This window comes from Lactuca virosa, chromosome 3 (genome assembly GCF_052849685.1).
Source record: "Lactuca virosa cultivar CGN04683 chromosome 3, Lactuca_virosa_CGN04683_v6, whole genome shotgun sequence".
NCBI classification, from domain to species: domain Eukaryota; kingdom Viridiplantae; phylum Streptophyta; class Magnoliopsida; order Asterales; family Asteraceae; genus Lactuca; species Lactuca virosa.
The window spans coordinates 266,657,571-266,678,731 of NC_136428.1; the positions used below are offsets into that span (position 1 = coordinate 266,657,571).

At 33.9% G+C, this 21,161-nt stretch overlaps 1 protein-coding gene across 1 annotated transcript; it reads left to right on the forward strand.

The window, feature by feature from the left end:
- Positions 1–1,026: 1,026 nt before the first annotated feature.
- On the forward strand, positions 1,027–4,870 carry LOC145167181 (Core-2/I-branching beta-1,6-N-acetylglucosaminyltransferase family protein). Its single transcript, XM_079086283.1, has 11 exons — positions 1,027–1,684; positions 2,313–2,429; positions 2,537–2,637; positions 2,735–2,806; positions 2,893–2,974; positions 3,075–3,155; positions 3,409–3,447; positions 3,528–3,593; positions 3,735–3,884; positions 4,170–4,298; positions 4,611–4,870. The coding sequence occupies exons 1-11, from the start codon at positions 1,448–1,450 to the stop codon at positions 4,659–4,661; spliced, it is 1,125 nt and encodes a 374-aa protein (XP_078942409.1). The 5' UTR covers positions 1,027–1,447; the 3' UTR covers positions 4,662–4,870.
- The last annotated feature ends 16,291 nt before the right edge of the window (positions 4,871–21,161 follow it).

Consider the following 21,161-nt stretch of genomic DNA (forward strand, 5'->3'; position numbering starts at 1 on the left):
TGAGAGAAAGCGACTTTTGTAAAAGTGTTTGGATTAGAAATAAACAATAAGCTATAAGCAAGGAGGGATGTTTATTAAAATTAGCTTATTTTAGATTATCCCCACCACGATAAGCTGATTTTTAGTGTTTCCTATCCAAACACTTAAACTTAGCTTATAGCGGTAGGGATAAGCAATAAGCTATAAGCACCCTCTTTTTTCCCTATTCAAACACCCTCTTAGTTTGGTTGCTGGTCTGTTTTTTAATTTATTTTGATTACAAGCCCGTATTTTGGTTTTGATTGCGAACATGCCTAATTTTTGTAACGAATTTTGATTTTTGATAAGTACATGTCTAATTAGTATAGGTATGACTTTTTTTTTAGTACAATTCTAATTTCAATTGAGTATATGTCTGATTTTTGGTGTTGATTGTGCACAGGTCTGATTTTGGTCATCTGGGTTTTGTTTTATGATTATCAAAACATGATTTCGATTATTAAAGATGAATTCGCACATCGTTTATAGAAGGATTGAGGCAGAAATAAGAAATTTCGTCGATGGGTGGTGGTTGTTGAGAATAACAAAGGAAGCGAGGATACCGAAAGACTAGGAGAGATGGGAGATGCATGGTTCGGTTAAGGTGGTAATGTGGGTGACCGGTGGTTTGGTGCTGGTGTTGTTTTTCTGTAATGGCTAAAGGAGGAAAATGAAGACGGTGAAGTTTGGGGGTGAGGGGATTTATTTTTATTTTTTAATAATAAAAAAGGTAAACGAATAACAAATAATAGGAAAGAAAATTAAAAGAGTAAAATAGATATTTCAAGTTTTACAGGGACTAAATCCATAATATAATGAAACCTGTTGATTAGGACGTTCTATGCAAATTTGAAAGTTCAGAGACCCAATCCATATAAAATCGTAAACCATGGGACCAAATTTGCAGTTTACTCTAAAATATTTAATGATATGGTATTAAATAAGTTTATAATTTAATCAAACACTTATACCTAAAAGTACCCTGACAATACCCCCAAGGTCTTTGTTCTTTTTAAGTTAAAAGCGATTTCGGTTCGCTCGATTAAGACGGGTCACGAACCCATCGCCCATGAGCTTGGTTGGTTTCCATTGATGGCGTCTGGTGGTGGTCTTCAATAAGGTCCACTAGCGTCTCCAATATTCCATCTCAACGACTCGCTGACGCTCAACTCACGAGCTTCTTGCTAGATTTCGCGATCTTCATTTCTGCCGCCATTGGTGCATTTTTCCACGGATTTCAACTTGCCCAATTGGAGAGCTTGTAGTCCTAGATCTTGATCTTGTTGGAATTTCGGAATCTCGAGAAAAAGTTCATTACTTGGAGACTGAAAGTGAGTGTGTAGATATTTTTGGTGGCTTGAAGTTTGAAATGGTGGGAGAAGGACGTTGATTGACTGCGTTGAGTTGTTGAAGTTATTGCTGTTGTTCAATGAAGCGGAAGCCAATTTCGCCTAAGTTATTGATACGGCATAAATGGAAGACGAAGATCTTTGCACTGCTTTTAGTGGGATTTTGTTTCTCCACGTTTTTGTTAATGGAGGCACAGTACAGTCGAATTGGTGCTTCTTCGATCTTTCCTCTGTTTGTTCAAAAACCTAAAATTGCGTTCTTGTTCCTAGCACGAAATCGGCTTCCGCTAGACCTAGTCTGGGATGAATTCTTTCAGGTACGTTAATTATTAACATCTCGATTAAATACATTTCTTCATTCATGTAAGAATGTAGCTCTATCTTCAGTTTGAAAATTACATGCTCTGTAATTCACCCACTTACTCCTTTTGTTCGAGATTAAAATTTCTGACTTTTGCAGATGATTATTACCTGAAAAAATCCCGAACTATATTTATGGTTGTATGTACTAAAATTGACTGAATGTTTATCTCTTTGAATTATAAAATTTCACAAATTTACTTCCATGAACAAAAGACACCTGTTCTTTACGAACAGAGGTATTGCACCATTTTGCTCTTAGATTTTGACATTTTTGTCATATTGTTGTTTATGAGTCTGTTTGTATCTGCAACTGTGGCATTTATGAGTCTGTATCTGCAATAGGTTGAAAAACTTCAGTGAATTGCATATAAGCTTTCTATTTTTAGAATATCGATAGTAGACTTTGTCTCAATTGGATTAAATTCGGATTTATTTTTGTCAATTTTCAAGCTAAATTACCTATTTGTACAAATAGTCGATTCATAACAACCATCGATGTTAATCTCTCATAGTCGATGATATTCACTCAATCATTCTCGAAGGGTATTATAGGGAACTCAAGAAAATTTCTCTATTTTTCAGGGAGAGAATGAAAATCGGTTTTCAATTTATGTCCATTCAAGGCCTGGTTTCCTACTTAACAGATTAACAGCAAGATCCAACTACTTTTTAAATCGCCAAATCAATAATAGCATACAGGTTCTTCTTCTTCTTCTTCTTCTTCTTCTTCTTTTTCCTCAATTTCTTGTTAATGTAACAATTAATTTAAGGGTTTGAAAGGCTTCAAAGTATGCATGTGTTTGTAGATATATTGGGGAGAAGCAAGTATGATACAAGCAGAGATTATTCTACTTCAACATGCACTCATGGATCCTTCTAATGAACGATTTGCTTTCCTTTCTGATAGGTAAAAAAAATATATATAATCTTTTTAAACAACTTAAAGAACCCCATTATATATCAAAGGCTTCATGTTTTCTATACTTTTCTTAATCTTGTTTCAGTTGCATTCCTTTATACAACTTCAGCTACACATATGATTACATCATGTCAACATCAACTAGCTTTGTTGACAGGTAATCATTAAAAACATTACATATCAAGAAATATTTGATTATAAGTTATAACATTGTAAATTTTACTCATAAATTTTGTTGAAAAGTTTTGCTGATACAAAGGAGGGAAGATATAATCCTAAGATGGATCCTGTGATTCCTGTTAATCATTGGAGGAAAGGATCTCAGGTAATAAATAGTTAAATACTATTGTTAACAAAACCATTCCACTTGATGTTTATTTGTTTAAATAATTTCCTTTTTAAGTAACCTTTTTTTATGCTTTCAGTGGGTGATTCTAACAAGAAAGCATGCAGAGATGATTGTAAAGGATGATGTGGTCTTTCCTATGTTTCAACAACATTGTCAAGTAAGTGGTGTTAAATGCTAAAAATAGCAACATACTTTTATTGATTTGTTTATTTATATCTATATCATCCTACTTTTATTTCTTCCTATTGCAAACATTATACAATGTTATAATTGGAAAGATTTTTCAAAGTACAATAACTTAATAAGAAAAAAAAATTACAATGCTATAGCTTATAATCGAAATAAATGAAAGTAGTTTCTTCGATTAAATTAATCATGTTAATTTTTAAAATTTTCTTTCTTGTATACAGAGGAAATCACTCCCAGAGTTTTGGCGTGATCGTCCTGTTGTGAGTATATATTTTATTTCAATTATTTATTTAATTATTTGTTTGGTTGATTTATTTAATTATTTTTATTTCTTTTGAAGCCGGTTGACAATTCAAAGGAGCATAATTGCATACCCGATGAACATTATGTGGCAACATTCCTTGCTGTAAGTTTAAGTTATGCAATAAAAAAGTAAAAAACAAAACCATTATCTTAATATAGGACGGAGTATGATTTGAGTTTTTTTTATGTTATTTTATTATATATTTATATATATTTATATATATTTTTCTATAAATCAATTTAGCATAAAGGACTTGAAGGAGAAATTACGAGGAGGAGTTTGACTCACACTTCATGGGATATTTCATCCAAACAAGGTCGTGAGCGGCAAGGATGGCATCCTGTGACGTATAAATTGGCCGATGCCACTCCCATGCTCGTTCAATCTATTAAGGTACATTATGACTTTTACTGTCAGTCTGTCACCATCACTGTCTGTCACATCCATAAATTGCCACTGCTACTGCCACTGTCATTGTCATTGTCAGTTGCACTATTTGTCACATCCAAAACGATCGTCATTGTCAATGTCATTGTTTGTCACACACAAAAAGACCGTCATCGACACTGTCACGGTTTGTGACACCCAAAAAGGAGCTTGTAGTAAATGAATATGATCTTTAGATTTTGTATGCTATATTTTTACTGATGATTTTTTTTTTTTTTTTTTGATTTGTAGGATATCGATAATATTTACTATGAGACAGAATACCGAAGAGAATGGTGCACAAGCAAGGGTAAACCATCCCCTTGCTTCCTTTTTGCTAGAAAATTCACACGGCCGGCTGCTATGCGTCTTCTTAATATGGTAATCATAACCATGGGCCCCTATTGTTACGCAAAACCAAACAACTTGTACTGTGTTTGACCTGCATTAGACTGTGATTTGGACCAATGTCAATGGGACAAAAACTTCAACTTTTTGTCCCATCAAAAAAGTTGGGTAAAAAGTACAACTTTTTGTCCCATCCAAAAAGATGGGACAAAAGCTGTATTCTTTTGCCCCCTTCATGATACTGGTCATAGCCCTATGCACACCAAACATAATACTAGATTGTATGTACTTGTTCGCATATTAAAATTAAATGGCTATCTAATACACAATTTTTTTTGTGTCTAGTCTGCATTAGGTGTTTCTAAAGATACAAGGAGTTATACCTTCATAAGGTAAATTGTACAAAAATATTACGTTTGATAACACCAAGGTAGGTTTTAGTAGAATGTGTGTAACTCGTAAGAAAATAAGCGTGTGTTGTAGAAAAGAAATAGGAACCCCGAACCTCGAGTTGGTTTGATGTGTAATTTGTATATGTACCATTTTCGTATAGTGTTTTGTGAAATCTCATCCACAGCCGATTCGAGCTGACAATGTCTTGGTTACCTATGATTTTTTTTTTTACTGCTTGTTATGTATTATATGATAGCACAAAACAAGATGTATTGCATTTATCATTCATTGGACTGTAAATGCAGCATTGAACTATTGACAATGTGACGAATATTCTTTGTCGATCAATGTATATGTGAAAGACATGAATACCTTTTCTCATTCTTATTATTGAAAATAGCCTAGGCAACATGCCCAATCTCAAATACAAGACTAATAGTCTAGCCTTCGTAGGCGTTAGCTACCACACAATATATTTGTATAAGATTAAAATATCATGAATTGCTACGACACAATATATTTGTATAAAATTAAAATATCATGAATTACTCCGATCAGCAAACAATCTGATTGTGTAAAATTTGGCAATTGTGATTGGTGCATAAGAACATAAGATCCCATGAAACTGAAATTTATAAACAATTATTGGGGATATTGTGTGTTGCGTCGGGTGTATTAATATCATATTTTAGACACCATTTATTTATATGATGCGCTCTTACACAAGGGATGTTTCTATAGTTTTACTGTTACGTCGGGAACATTATGTTAATTTTGTGTTATACAGGGTACTGTTTATGTAATTTTGGTATTTTATAAGGCTATTTCTGTAATTTTACTATTACAAGGAGCATTTCTGTAAGATCTCTATTACACATGGATTATTTTTATAACTTTCTCTTGAACAAGGACCATTATTGTAAATTTATCCTATGTATGGACCATTTTTGTAATTTTATTATTATTTATTACCATTTTTAAAATTTCCTCAAATCTATGGAGTATGGAACATTAGATAATTTTGCAGGGACTATTTCCAGAATTTTTTCGAATACCATTAAATTAAACATAATTAATTTATACATGGACCATTCTTGTAAATTTGTCAAACGTAGAGACTATCTGATAATTTTACAAGAACTATTATGTAACTTTATCAAACCTAGGCACAATAGATAATTTTGAAGGGTCTATTTTTCTAATTTTAATAAATATAAAGACCGTTTATATAGTTTTCTTAAACATTAGGACTATTAGATAATTTTATAGGGACTATTTTTTATATCTCTCAAACATATGGTCTAAGTAACAATTATAGAAAGATATAATAAGACAAAATTTCACTACTTTCTATATCCCTGGTAAATGTATATACTTTGATAATTTGTGTCAAAATCTAACAGGTCCGTTCATGTGGCTAGAGGTTCAGGTAGAAAGAAGCAAAAGAAAAGTCTTTTGATTTGCTTTGAATTTGTAAAACTGGCGAAAACTCATGACATAAGGATATTTTCATAAATTTGAAATTTAAGGTTAAGGTACAAGTCAACAAGAAGTAAAAGAAAATTTTGGAAATTAAGAAGTGATGGTGTACCGATTGATCATAAGTTAGACACGTGAATTGATAAGTTAGACACGTGACGTTTTATGGAAGGAAAACATGGCCAACTCTCATTTTAAACACTCTAAACTCGTCACAAATGAAAGAGAAGGACTATATAAATAAATTATACTATAATAGATGTATAATAGATGGACAACTTTTATAATTTAATAATTTAGTCAAAAGTAAATATCATAGAACTACTTTTTATAACCTCAAAAAGGCATATTATATAAATTAACATTTATCTTGTTTACTATGTTAGATATTGTTCTTAAAATCATTATCAATGTTTTAAAAATTGAGCTTTTTAGTTGAATCGGTTTTTGGTTCAATCCCCGGATCAATCCGGTTTTCGAGAACTTTATATATATATATATATATATATATATAGAGAGAGAGAGAGAGAGATTTTATTTTATTTTATAGAGAGAGAGAGAGCGAGAGTGACAGAGAGCTTCTCAAAGATCCAATGCATACAAGTTTTTTTCGTCATTTTGATAGTCTACAAAGTTGGTCAATATGAGTATTATAGATGAAATCAAATGTTATTTGATTATCTCATAATTAAACTTATGTTTACTTTCTAAAATTGTAAAAGAATGGATGTACAACTGCTTATCAAATAAAAGATTATACAATAATAAGACAAGTTTAAATAAATGTGAAAAGATCACCAAATTTTGTTATGCAAAATGCCTCAACTCCATGCGTTTTTATTTAATTTATCTCATATTGATAGTCTACAAAGTTGGTCAATATGAGTATTATAGATGAAATCAAATGTTATATGAAATCAAATGTTATATGATTATCTCATATTTAAAGGGTTCTTCTGTTCACTTTCTGAAATTGTAAAAGATTGGATGTACAACTACTTATCAAACAAAAAATGTATACAATGATAATACAAGTTTAAATAAATATGAAAAGTTCACCAAGTTTTGTTATGGAAAATGCCTCAACTCTATGTGTTTTTATTTAATTTAACCGGTTCAACCAAGTTTTAACAGTTCAAATTAAAAACACCGACCGTTTTTTTTTTCTTTTTTTTAAATTGTTTAACTCGTTGCGATTCAAATAGACATGGAACCGATATTAGTTAAACCCCTCTCTTCCCCAGTTCCCGGTTCGAGCAACTGGTTCGAACCGGTTTAAAACTTTGCATTTTATGACATAATGATTTTTTTTTTTTAATTTGCAGAATTATATACCAGTCCCTTTGTAATAGTAATATTACAGAAAATGTCTTTGTATAATATCAGGGAAATAAATTATAAAATAGTCCATATTTAATAGTAAATTTATATAAATGGCACTGGTGTATTATAAAATTACAGAAATAGTCACTGTATCGGTAAAATGCAAATATTATATAAATGACTATTATGTTTGAATTTTGTAGAATTATAAAAATGGTCCATGTGTAATTTTAAAGTTACATAATTGTTATTATGTGATAGTAGAAAATATAAAAAAAGAAATTAAATATTTTTATATATTTTGTTCCTGTTCATATAAAATAATGACATGTAAAATCAACTAATTTTTCTCTTAATTCCCTTTCTTGATTTTCATACTTGCATTGATCTAGTGAGTAGGAAAATGATAATGCACAAAAGTTAGGATATTTGGGTTCTCATTTAAAAATTATAGAAATCGTTCATGTATAATAATAAAATTATACAAATATACATGTATAATAATTTAAGCAAAATTACATAAATAATCTCCATGTAATATTAAAATATAGAAATGATCTATATAAAATAGTAAAATTATAGATATGCCCCATGTATAATAATTTAAAACAAATTTACAAAAACAATTAATGATCCTTAGTACTTATATTTTACTGGAAATTTTAGTCGAAGATAACCTTTTAATATTTTGTATAAGGCTAGGAGGTGTGGTGCGGGAAACCATTGCGGGAGTTGGAACCGCACCCAACTACACTACACTGGGGGTGCGGGAAAAGGATGAGGGGAGGCTACCCCGCCCACTCTCTCCTTGTATGATTGGCTCTGATTATTTTCGATATATATATATATATATATATATATATATATATATATATATATATATATTGTTGTGCTATGTTCCCTGGACTTAATGCTGTCTTTGGTGACTTTGGTGGAGTTAAGCCTGAGAGTCACAATATAGAGAAAAAGGCTGTTAGTCAACATTCGAGAGGAGATCCCGGAACGAAGCTCTGACGGTTTAGTTAGTAACTAGTTGAGAGGATATGGGTTTAGCTGAAAAGTGTGGGAGAGGCGATCCCTTATCTTGGAGGAGAATGGCTCTATTTATACCTACCGTGGCGGGGACAAGATCCCGACAATACATTTTTGTCCATTCTGAACCGACAGGACGCGAAGGTGTCCTAGTGGCGGATTGTGCTCCACTAGTTGTTAACTGTTATTGGTGTAGAATTCTCAGAGACCAGCGCCCTAAGCATTACACATGTCACCCTGGGAGGTGACTGGTACTGTTTTGTCTTGGAGTTGGCTTTGGCGCTTGGGCGCCAAGGAATAAAAGCGAGGCGCCGAGGGCGAAGACCCGTCCTCGGCGCTAGGTATGCGTAGACCTTTGACTAAGTCATCTAAGAGATTACGACTCCGTTATATTTGGCGTATTCCTAGTGGGATACGTTAATAAGTCCCCTAGGCTAGTAGACGTCAACATTTGCTTAAGATAGTTGTGTTGTTCTAGCTTAAATCTGGACATGTGTTTGGTGGAGATGTCTCTTGGTGACTACTGTGACGGAGGCGTCTGCGCAGACGGTTTCATCATTATAACCGCTTGGACTTCCCGCCTGTATTTAAAACTTCCTTCATTTGTGTTGGTTTCCTTTTCTTCACTTCCTCTTGCTTCTGATACTCCTTCCTTCTTTCTACTATTTTCATTTTCTTCTCCGTTCTCATTTTTTCTTGTCGACGAACAATGACTGCCCAAAATATCGGAATCGTTCCTTCTCCGAGTGAGTTTGCCGATCTTCAAGAACGGTTCAGTTTTCTTCCCGAGCACGGGGTGTAATACCCTCATAAGGGGCTATTATTTCCCGTCCGCCGGAGGGGAAGGTCGGAGTCCCCATACCAATCTTTGAGGCGGGGCTCCGGCTTCCCACGTCCGGTTTTTTCGATGATATTATGCGTCAATACGGTTTTTCTGTCGACGATCTGACTCCTAAAGCTGTCAACAAGATCGTTGGCTTAGAAATGGCGTGTAGGGCTTTGGGTGTGCTTCCTCAGTTCTGGGCTTTCAAGTACTTCTTCAACTCGTTGACTTAGTCTGGGGTGCATAGGTTCTCTCAGCGGCGGGGAATCCACACGTTCATCATTAATCAGAAGGCCCCTAAGAAAAATTGACAGGACAAGTGGTTGTGGGTGAACCGTGATTTGGTCGGCTATAGTTATCCTCGCCGGACCAACTTCACTGATCGTATTCTTGCTCTCTGGGGGGCCAGCGAAACCGTGGCCGGGGCGTTGAGAACCATCTCTTTCAACGGGGAGAATTGGGAGGACTGCATGTTGGTCGCCATCGGTATGAGTGTCGCTTGGAGGGCACGGTGGATGATGCCTCAGTTCTATGTTGAGAAGGACGGTAAGTACCTCTCCTCCCCCTTTTTTGATTATCGTCTTCCCGTGCTTGTATTTGCGTTATGCGACTAGTAATTTTGCCCATGTCCCTAACTACGTTGGCTTGGTTTTTATTTGTAGGTCGTGAGAGGGTTATCCCCTTCGAGATGGTGCCGAGGGGCCGTTTTCAGGGCACCTGTCAATACCGGGAGGTGCCCTTGGTAGAGACGCTTCCTCCACCGGTCAGTGCCGACTGTGCCCTGGCTCTTACTGGTTCTCGCGTTTCTTCTCCGCTCGAGTGTTGGTTGATGCGCCTGTTGGGGGAGCCTCCCGCGACGATCCTTTTCGCTCCGATCATGAAGATGAGCCGCCGACTGAGTTGGTGATGAGGGAGAGGTGCTCGGCTTCTAAGCGGCGGTTGGCTTGGTTGGACTCTCCACTTACAGAGGGTGCCAATTTTAGTTCTTCTAACTTGCGCCTTCGTAAAAGGCGAAATATGGACTTCCTTTTGGGGGAGTCCGACGTTGTTGTGAACATTCCCGATGATGACCCATCGAAACTGTTGGGTTTTAGTTCAAAAATAGTTTCAAAAACTACAAAAATATGGCAAACGGAAGACTTTAATTTTTGAAGTAACATAAACATTTTATACCCACCAAGGATCTTCTTGCAAGTTATAGAAAGATTTAAACACCAACCAAAGAAAGGATGAAGAAATAACAACCTTTGTAGTTCTTTGGGTCCTCTTGGGAGGCTTGGAAGTTGATGAAGAATGTGGAACATTTGAGACACCAACAATGACTCAACTTGATGTAGATGCTAGTCCAAAACTCTTAAACCTTTAAGCTTTAAGTTCATAACCAATATAAACTTAAAGAAGGCATGAAGATGCAAGTATTCTTCAAGTTTTCTAACCAAAACTAGAGAGAAAGGGAGAGAAAAACTAGTTTCGGCCACTAGTAGGGAAGAAGGAATGAGCAACATTTCAAGAATGCAAGCCTCTTATTTATATGCATAAAGTGAAAGTATTAACCATTAGGTCTTAACACTTTAAGCACATATGCACCATGTCATAAACATGTCTCCCATGCTTCATTTCTTTTTGAATAAACTAATGGAAAAGCCATACCTTTCTTCCTTTTATGAAAATTCTGAAAATTGTATAAAATGGAGGAAAGTTAGTTTAAATTTTATAAACTCAAGGTTTATAAAATATAAACTTTGTCTTTTGAGTAAAATTCAAAAGGTTTTCAACTCGTCCAAAAAGTTGTGCATGACTTTTTTAATTCATACCATATGAAATAATATAATGTTACTTGCTAATGAAAATTATTATTTCCATGAAATAAATAATTTCCAATTTAATTATAAAAGTTTTATTGAATATTTATTAAATTCAATTTCTAATAAATAATCAATTGTATCAAGTTGTTGTTAGTGTGACCCATTAGTATCATATGTTATTTAGCAATATCACTTTAATATGACTCTTGAGCATACTAGACCTTTCGATCTCCCACTTGCACAAGACTCATATTATACTGACATAGACAGTGGTGACCGTCTAGCAACATTTCACTACCCCCGAGACCATACAACTTTTTGTGCCATTCTATCAACGCCCAATTCCCAAAAAGCTCAAAGCTACAATTGGTGTATAAGGTAAGCTTATTAGTTATCCCTTTGCTAAAGACATCATGTACAACATGAGATTCGGATCGCGATCAATCTCATTAGGTGTTCAACTTTTGGTAAGGCGCCTTAGATGTCTAACTCTCAACACATAAGAGGAACAAATCCCATCTTGACTACATAAGCCTCTTGCATAGTTCACACCATACCTGAAATGGATTTTATAACTGCCCGACTAAGGAATAGCATTTGACCATATCAAAGCATAGTACTCCCTACTCTTAAGTCCCACTATGTATCTTATGTGTTAAGGATACAAAGATTGTACCTTTTAATCAAGTATCATTCATGATAGCGATCCATGAGATGATATTGATGCGGGTCAGTTCAATACTAGTTGTCTGACAAGTACCTATGAAACTTGGTTACAACCACTTTCCTACTTTCATCTAGTGAGAGCCAACCAATCCAATTCATATTAGTCTTACTTCATAATTGCTCCCATAATTAAAACTGACTATGAACTTTTAGAATAATAACATTATTCATGGATTAAACATGTTAATATAGAACACAACAAGTATTAATGTGATGACTATATCCCAATATATCATAACATTATCTAATAGTTCTTGTTATAATGTTCCAATATCCAAATACTAAATCCAAATCAAAAACCAATGTCTAGAATAATAAAGTCTTATAGCTGAAGTGTGACCATTCATACTTAGATCAAGGAATAACTTTATCAATGAATCTGACATAATTTAATTTGTATGAATTATGTGAATACTATCATCTCCATACTTAACTTTACTCTAAGTATAGTTAACTATCTTGGAAAATATGATTGGTGTTCTTTCATGACATATAGTCTCTTAGCTTGATTAAGTGTACTCTCGAAGTCACAAAGATTTCTATGTGATCCTTGAATGGCAGAAATCAACATAGTTTTCTAATGATCCCATTCATCCAATCATATTTTAATTCAACTTCTAAAGTAGTGTATTCTTATTTTGTAGTAGATTGTGTCATTATGTTTTGCTTGGACCTCATTCCAACAAGACTTACTCTTCATTCCAAAATGAAGTCAAAATCCAACTATAATTCATAATTATTTATATCTATTTAGAAATTAACATATTATGTAGCTCTTTCCATAAAGATACTTTCTAAACTGATTGTCTCATATACACTCTCTTAGTTCTTCTAAAGTACTCTTAGAATTCTCTCTTAGTCATCCAGTGACTTAACAGTGTATTCAATTAGTATCCCATGACATGCTTACAGTATGACCACATACAATGTCCTATGAATAATATGGTGTAAATGATGAATTCATTTGCCAAGCAAATTGAATATAAATCACTTCATCTAGTTCAAGCGTATGAGCTATGTACTTTTGAGGCTAGCTCAAAATGGTTCCATATGACAATGCCAAGAATTCTCCAAAAGAATCTTGTGTCTTGATCCCTTTCAAGATATTGCCAATATATGTATAAGTACATGAAACCTTTTAACATTCATTTTACATATCCCTTATAGATTTTACATTCCAAGAATGTATCATCTCCTTCCTAAGTCTTTCATTTTATAAATACTTTCCGAGTCAAGGTGAAAAACGACCTTGCTTAGTCAGAATGTGATTTCAAATGATTAAGTATGTCTCATTCATACAAGATTAGGAATTTCACTATGCTCCCACTAATTCTTAGTAAGCACACATGGTCTATTCATTTTGATATAAAAACACACCTTGTGGTTTTACATAAAATGATGATTATAACATTTAGATGTTTCCTTTATCTCTACAAGTGAATCTCAAGCTCCACACATTTTGTTAGGATAAGTTGGATTAAGAAAACCTCCAGGCTAATCTATATAGATATCTTCTAGTAGATGTCTATTAAGGAAATCAATATTTCTTGAAATCTATTTGCTATATCTCATATTAAGAATATGAATTTATATAAATAATATCCTTGTTGATCTAATCATAGCTACTTGTGAAAAAGGTTTGATCACAGTCAATGTCATGAGTATGATGAGGACCATAGTCAATGACATGAGTATAATAAAAATCCTTTACTACAAGTCTTGCTTTAAATGTGTATGGTTATCCATGTAATTTATTCTTTCAAGAAGAATCATTTACTCCTTCTAGACTTGCTATATGGATAAATTTTAATCAAGCCCATACTTGATTCTCATACATGGATTACATCTCATGTTCATGACTCTAAGTCATTTATCAGATTCAATATCTGACATATCATCTTGGTATTTGATGGATTTTCCAGAAACCATCAATAAAATCTCATCAATGAGAGATTCCACATTTCTCAAGTCATAGATGATTTATACCACTAGTGCGAACAATTTGTGTTTGCGAATAGCTATTATTCAATTTTAACAATCCTTGTTAAAACTAGTGCCAACTATTACTACATAAGGTTATGGTTCTTGAGCTGCTTCAGGTTCCATATACCTCCCACTCGCTTTGTCATTAGAAGCTTGCTTTCTACTAACTTAGCTTTCACAAGTATAAGAGAACCTATTCTTGGTGGGTTTGCATATAATAATCTAAGCCACATTTAGAGTATTATACAAATATGTATTTAGTAGATTTTGGGTTTAGAAGCTTTAGTCTAACATCGTCTTCAAATCCATAAAATATTAAGTAAAATGAGGATGGAGCCTTTCCATACTAAGTCTTATAAAGTTTTTAATCTACTTATTAGTTGGTGTTTGTACTCTAGGTACAATTAATAGTGATTGAAGTATTATCCCAAAAAGATTAAAGGAGGATATTTCTACTGATTAGAAAGTTAATCATACTAAATAAGATTTAAATCACCCTTTATATCATTAAGACCTTAAATAATTCTTACCGGTTTGCATCTCAACTTTTGAAACCTTCAATAAAGATTTCACAATTATGCTTTACCATGTAAAATATAATTAAAACTACTATAGTTGTTAATAAAGTTGATTTGGTATCTTGTGCTTAATCTCAAACATTCATTAGAAATGAAGTCATACACCAAAGTGTATAGTTCCTTAATTATTTTATCTACACTTTAGTGAAAATATCATTAGGAATCCTTTACATATAAATAAGGTTCACATATGTCAAATAAACTACATTATTTGCCTTCAAAGATCCCTTTCTTGAAGTTGGAATATGTGAAAGCCATTTATATAATAAAGATAACAATGTCAAAGATGAGTTTGATTTAAAACAAGTTTAAGTCAAAATTGCTTGCATATAGAACTTAACTTTATTTATAAAATGTTGATATTTACTTTGCAATTCTATTGAGAGATCTAGTCTCATAAATAGAAGTTAATCATTTCAGAATATGAATATTATCGTTATGAAAAACGATTATGTAAATTATCAAACATTTGAATAAAATTAATGAGACATAAATTTAGACATGCTAAGTTAAATCATACATTGTTCCAAAACAAATATTGTTTTACATTACAAGTAATTTATGTTCTAAGCATAAATAATAAACTAAACTCCGAGAGTGTAGTTCCAACTTGGTTGTGCTCAGCTTGGTTACTCTTCAATAATTATTTGCAAGCCATTTACATATATTAGATTAACATTTAAGTACCAAGTACCTAAGTGTTATATAAAAAGTATGAGTTATATCTAGTAGATACAAGAAGTACTAGTCTCTTCCAGACTTTCTTTCCAAATAAGAGGAGTAAATCCTCTTCCAATGTCCAGTTTCTTCACAAAAGAAACAAGATCCATATATGTGGGCTTTAGTAGATTTCTTGGGCTTAAAGGTGTTCAGTCCATAAAACACGGGCTTCCTGGATCACACTAGGTGACTCTTTTAGCCTTGCATTATTCCAAAGTTTAAACTAGCTATAAATAAAATATCACTGTATTTATTGGAATATTGTTTAACCTATTATATCATTAGATATATGTTTAAATTATCCAAGACTTCCTAGAAGTCATGAATAACTATTCCTAGCTTGACGTTAGAAGCATCTTTAGCATCACATTGATGCCCTTACTAGGTATCATGTTCAGGTTTATTGCTCAAAAAAAATAGTTTAGGACTAGGACCTTTAAGTGTATACAATTTCATATCTCTCACGAGATTCTCTCTTAAGACATGAACCCATTCTGTGACAACCCGTTATTTTCAAGTCTGTAAAAGTCAACAAAAGTCAATGAAGGTCAAGCAAGTTCAAACTATTAGAAACCATTTGAGTTAATCATAATTATAATTAAGTAATTATGTGTAATGGTTAAGGAAATCAAAAATGCCTTTTTGTTGAAATCTGAGAAGTCTCGCAAACCACTAGTCTCGGACCGAAAACGAGATTTCGGTCAAGGCAGCAAACCCTCGCATCTGGCCATTCTCCTCGCACCGAAAACCCTTTTCGGCCGCAAACTGCCTTCGGACCGCAAACCTTAATTCCCCATTCTCGGCCGGAAAATATTTTCTCGGATAGAGTTCCTGACTGAAAACAACTCAAATTCTATCCGTTGACACGGGATTCTAGGTGTTTTGCAAGTCCCAACGAATGTGTCCCATCATGATTTCGGTCATATATATATGTGGACCGAAATCAACACTTCATTCTTACACTTGTTGGCCGAAAACACACTTTTTCCCTCTCAAGAACATAACCGAAAGCCCATCCTTTTCTCTCAACTATCATCCGAAAACACCACTATCTCCTTGTTTTCACCAAGAACACCAAGAACACCAAGAACACTTCACATCTTCATGTGACCGAAAATGCCCAGACCAACCGAAAATGCCTAGAGGCCCTCACGGTTCACTTCTAAGGCTCTTTATTTGTAAGTAATTCTTACATAAATCATCGTTCTTTAGCATAATTACTATTATTTCCACTAATTATACCTGTATTATGCGTTAAAAACTATTAGGATACATATTTGTTACGAGTTCTATCTTGTGCAAATAACACTGCTACTCCGTATCCCTCGCGAACACTCACATAAGGTGAGTTCATACCCCTATGTTTTACCATTTTTAAATGCTTTTAGGGGAGAATACAAGCAAAACACAAAGTAGTTGTGTTAACACTTACATACGATTACAAATCATTTTAAGATATTTAGTGCTTTTATAAACTTATCAAACCATTTTAAACTGTTTTTCTACCTCTTAAATTACTGTTTTATCAAACTATATTCATATATATATATATATATATATATATATATATGTATAATTATGATTTAAAAGGCTTAGTACCGGTATTTCTGCCTTAAATCCTGTTCCTTGTTTGGTTGTGGGCTTAGGATAGGAATGCTTTGTCCGACTGTCTTTTAGATTATAATTATACATGCAACATATATATATATATATATATATATATATATATATATATATATATATATATATATATATATAACTTATTTCAATAACAATTACTAAACCTTTTGTACATGCCGAGCAAAAGGGGTATTTCCTTAATCATTTTCAGTACAAACATAACGACTTATAAACTATAATAGGCATAGTTTAGGTATCAATTCACACTATTTTCTAGTTCAAGGATAATTTACATGAACAAATACATAAGTACAATTACTTTTCATTACAAATATACTATTCAGTTACAAGAACAAGAAAACATATATACACTATACGTAAACGAGTTAATACTAGAATGTGAGCCACTACTTCATGGTACCTGCTAAGGTACATGCTAAAGTCTTATTTTATAACCAGAGTCTCCTGGAGGGAGAGCGTGAATTTGTATATAGAACTATACGAGACTGAAAATCCCGCATCTCGACTGTTAGCTACAGTTGGACCAGCAGGTCTAGGGGTGACAAATGTCATAACATTCCGACGCCTGAAGAACGTCGTGTAGGCCACTAGTCAGTTCAGTATGGTTATAATCTCGTTCACATTAAGCATTAACTAAACATTTTGGTTTACAAAACAAACATTACTTTAGTGGTTTTATTTTAAGTAATACGACTACCTATCATTATTTTCCAGCACCAATACACAATAGAGTTCATACAAGTGTAGTACACTATCTTTCTACCAAAGAAAACATACATTTATGGAAAACATACACTTACACTATTTCGGAGTACAATAACATACAAACATTTTGGTCTTAAGGCCTAAGACTACTTTTCATTTATTATAGAAAATATGGGATTTTCTGGGGAACATACTACCATTTTCAGGGAACAAATACAAACTTCAAATACTAAATGCTTATGAACTCACCAACTTAAATGTTGGTACTCTCTTTTCAAAATAACTTGTATTCTCAGGAAACCAATAGTCAGGTACACGCACTCAGGTTTTAAGAACACGAAGCTTATTCAAGACTCTGCTTTTATTTTGCTATACATTTTTGGTGTCTTACAAATCAATACACAGAACAAACATGTATTAAATATTTTAAATACTATGGATGTTGTTGCTTGTTTTACTATTATGCAATTGTTATGATACTGTACATGACGTCCTCCGCCTCCGAACGTTTCCGCCATTCTGGTTTGGGGGTGTGACAGATTGGTATCAGAGCATTGTTTATAGTGAACTAAGTATATCAACCTATAAAAGATATACAACTATAAACACAATGGGATAAAAACACTCTGACCAAGAGTTATACTTTTAATATATATATTAATATCTTTATAAAAGTATACATGCATACATACTAGATCAATATTATAATAGGAACCAAACAAAAGTATTATGATTCTTGAACAACACGAGTAAGCCTTGGGATATATGATCAGGTCTGAGATGAATATAGCCTGATCAACTATATCTATTCGAGAGGTGATTAGCATATGCCTAAGAATGGTCGTGGTGTTGTAACAAGTCTAAAAACTTACCAACTCTTACTACAAAGGAACACTAGAACATAACATAGATTTAAATACTATAGGAGTATTTATAACACGATAACACACCATTGTAGATTAAACGTCTCTTATACCCCTATTCTCGCGTAGATATCATGGTTGGATTTCATCTACTGGGAGACCCGTACTTTCCCAATCAGGAAAACGGAGGATGGCTCGAAGAGAACCGAAAGACGACCTTGTGGCTCCAATAGAAGAAGACTCCGAGGAAGAGGATGAAGAGGAAATTCAGGAAGTCTCTGACTCAGAGTCGGATGTCTATGATCCACCTCAAGTTGCCCAAAATCCCAATCCCCGACAGAACTTCCAAGGCCCGACACCTCAGTGGGCAGTAAACTTAGAGAGGTGGAGCCATGAGCAGGGCCAACACCTTCCCTATAATGGGGACCGAAGCTTCTACAACCTTGATGAGGGAGGCTCAGCAGATAGATCCCTCCCTGTGTTAGTACGTCGAGTTGCTCGTAACGATGAACAAATAAGAGCAGCCATCAATCGAGTCGTGGAGGTTGGTGCTACCACGGTAGTCAACACGGTTCGCCTCCGCCACCTGAGAGAAGACCAAGAGTTAACCAGGAATCACACTGATGAACTGCAGAGGGAACTAGCTACCAACTGAGCCGTGGTTAGAGAACTTCGGGAGCGCCAAGTAACATTAGAAAGGCGTGTGTTTGAAACAGAACGCCAGTTCGCAAATTCCAGGGCTGGAACTAGTATGAAGCAGAACCACACTCCTCGCGAGTAGGGCATACTCTACTCACTCATTTGGATATAGATTAAGTCTACGTATATGCACTTGTGCTATTTTTCATGTTTATAGTTAGACCTTGAATGTTCATTTTCGATAGGTCGGTATGCTGTCAAGGTTTTCTCGTTAAGTTGGTATGTTGTAGACCTACTTCAAGGTCACATTTTCTGAACTCTATACATCTAATATACCAATGAAATTGACATGCATTCTCTTTTCTTTGGAAAGATCACTATTAAATTCTTGATGTTACTTTACAAGTAATTATACGTAGTAGAATCTATTGCAAACTATTTTGCAAAATACGTATTGAACTAGGGTAAATTAGTTCAAAGGGCATCTGATTTATAATCACTATCGAACTCTTACCATCTTGTCACAACTAGCATTTTAGCTAGGAAATTCTATTCCTGTGTAACCATTCAACTATTGTAAATCATATACTCTAAGTGAATCTCACTCAATGCTCATTTTGATTCATCAATTATGTTCATCAAAGAGTCTGAAGCCCTAAGAACCATGGGTTAAGTCCATATTGGACTAGGATTTCCTTACTGGGCCTAATGGACCAATAAGCATCCAATTCAACCATTTTGGGCTTAGAAACCCTATTTGGGGTCTAATTGGACCCACTTCCATAAAGCTTAGCATTTTGGGTCCAAAATAAATTAGTTTACCCTTAATGGGCCTCATTGCGCCATTAATGAATTAATTTGCCCTAATGGGCCATAAACTCCCTTTTTCTTTCAAAATGAGCCGTGAGCTATCTAATGAGCCCAATGGGCCGAAAATTTCATGTTTAGGTTCCAAAAATCCTAACTAAATGTTAATGGGCTCAAACTATTCCATTCCCACTCCTTGACCCAAAGATCTCGGCCCAACATCAATTAAACAAAAAAAAAGAAATGTAATAAGAGTTGACTTAGGAGGTGCCACCTCCATATTCTCCAACATATATCAATGCAAGGACTCTCATACTCCCATGCAAGTCACTTCACCAACTCTCTCCCCTCTCTTCTTCTACTTTCGGCCGAGAGCCAAAAACACACACATACACACACACACACACACTCTTTCAAACACTTCCTCAATCACTCTTAAGCATCCTTCTTCTTCTTCCTCCAAAATCTCGAAATTTTACTTGTGTTCAAGAGGATTCTCACAAGAATATCATCATTTCTTGGTAAGTTTTTACATATCCAAGCTATATAACTCCTTTCTCATGTTAGATCACTTCTCCTAAACATTTTTTGGTGATCATACTCTTAGAAAACCTCCATAAGCTCGAGATCTAAAACAAAGGTGTGTTAGGCCCAAAAATCTCTTCCATTTATTCTTCAAAACCGAGAACAACAAGCAAAGGTGAGTTCATACCCCCTTGTTTTCGGTTTTACATGATTTTTGGGGGAGAATACAAGTAAAATGTGTAGATCTATGTCTTATATGCATGTCTTGTGTGATTTCTTAGTTTATTTTGTAAAAATGTGTTAGATCTTAGTAAATCTCGACATCTTAAATAACATTGAGTTAAGATCCATGAACTAAGACACCTTATACATCATATTATCAAGTTAAAAGTGTTATATGTTTAAGATATAAAAATCTAAGGCAAAAACTTTGTTAAGGGTCAAAATTGTCAAGAAAACAAAAGATAAGGGTAAAAAGTGACATTTATGTTTTTATAAGGATCAAACAGGTCCTACTTGTATAAAAATGGATTTTTATGATAAAAATGCTTTCCAAAGGGCCAAAAATGCAAATTTTAGCTTAATGGCCCAAATACTTTGGCCTCACGGTTTTGGGCCCAAACTTGCGAAAAAAATGGAGGTTTTGGGATTAAAAATGCTATTTGACCAAAGTTTGAGTCATAAATGTAAATAAACCAAATTTAGGGGTGAAAATAACATTTATTTCTAAATTGGACCAAAAATGTAACTTTTATCAAAATTGGGCCGAAAGTGTAAATTTTACAAACAAATGGCTGAAAATGTAACTTTCTGCAAAACTGGGCTATAAATGTAAAAATATAAATTTTTGGATT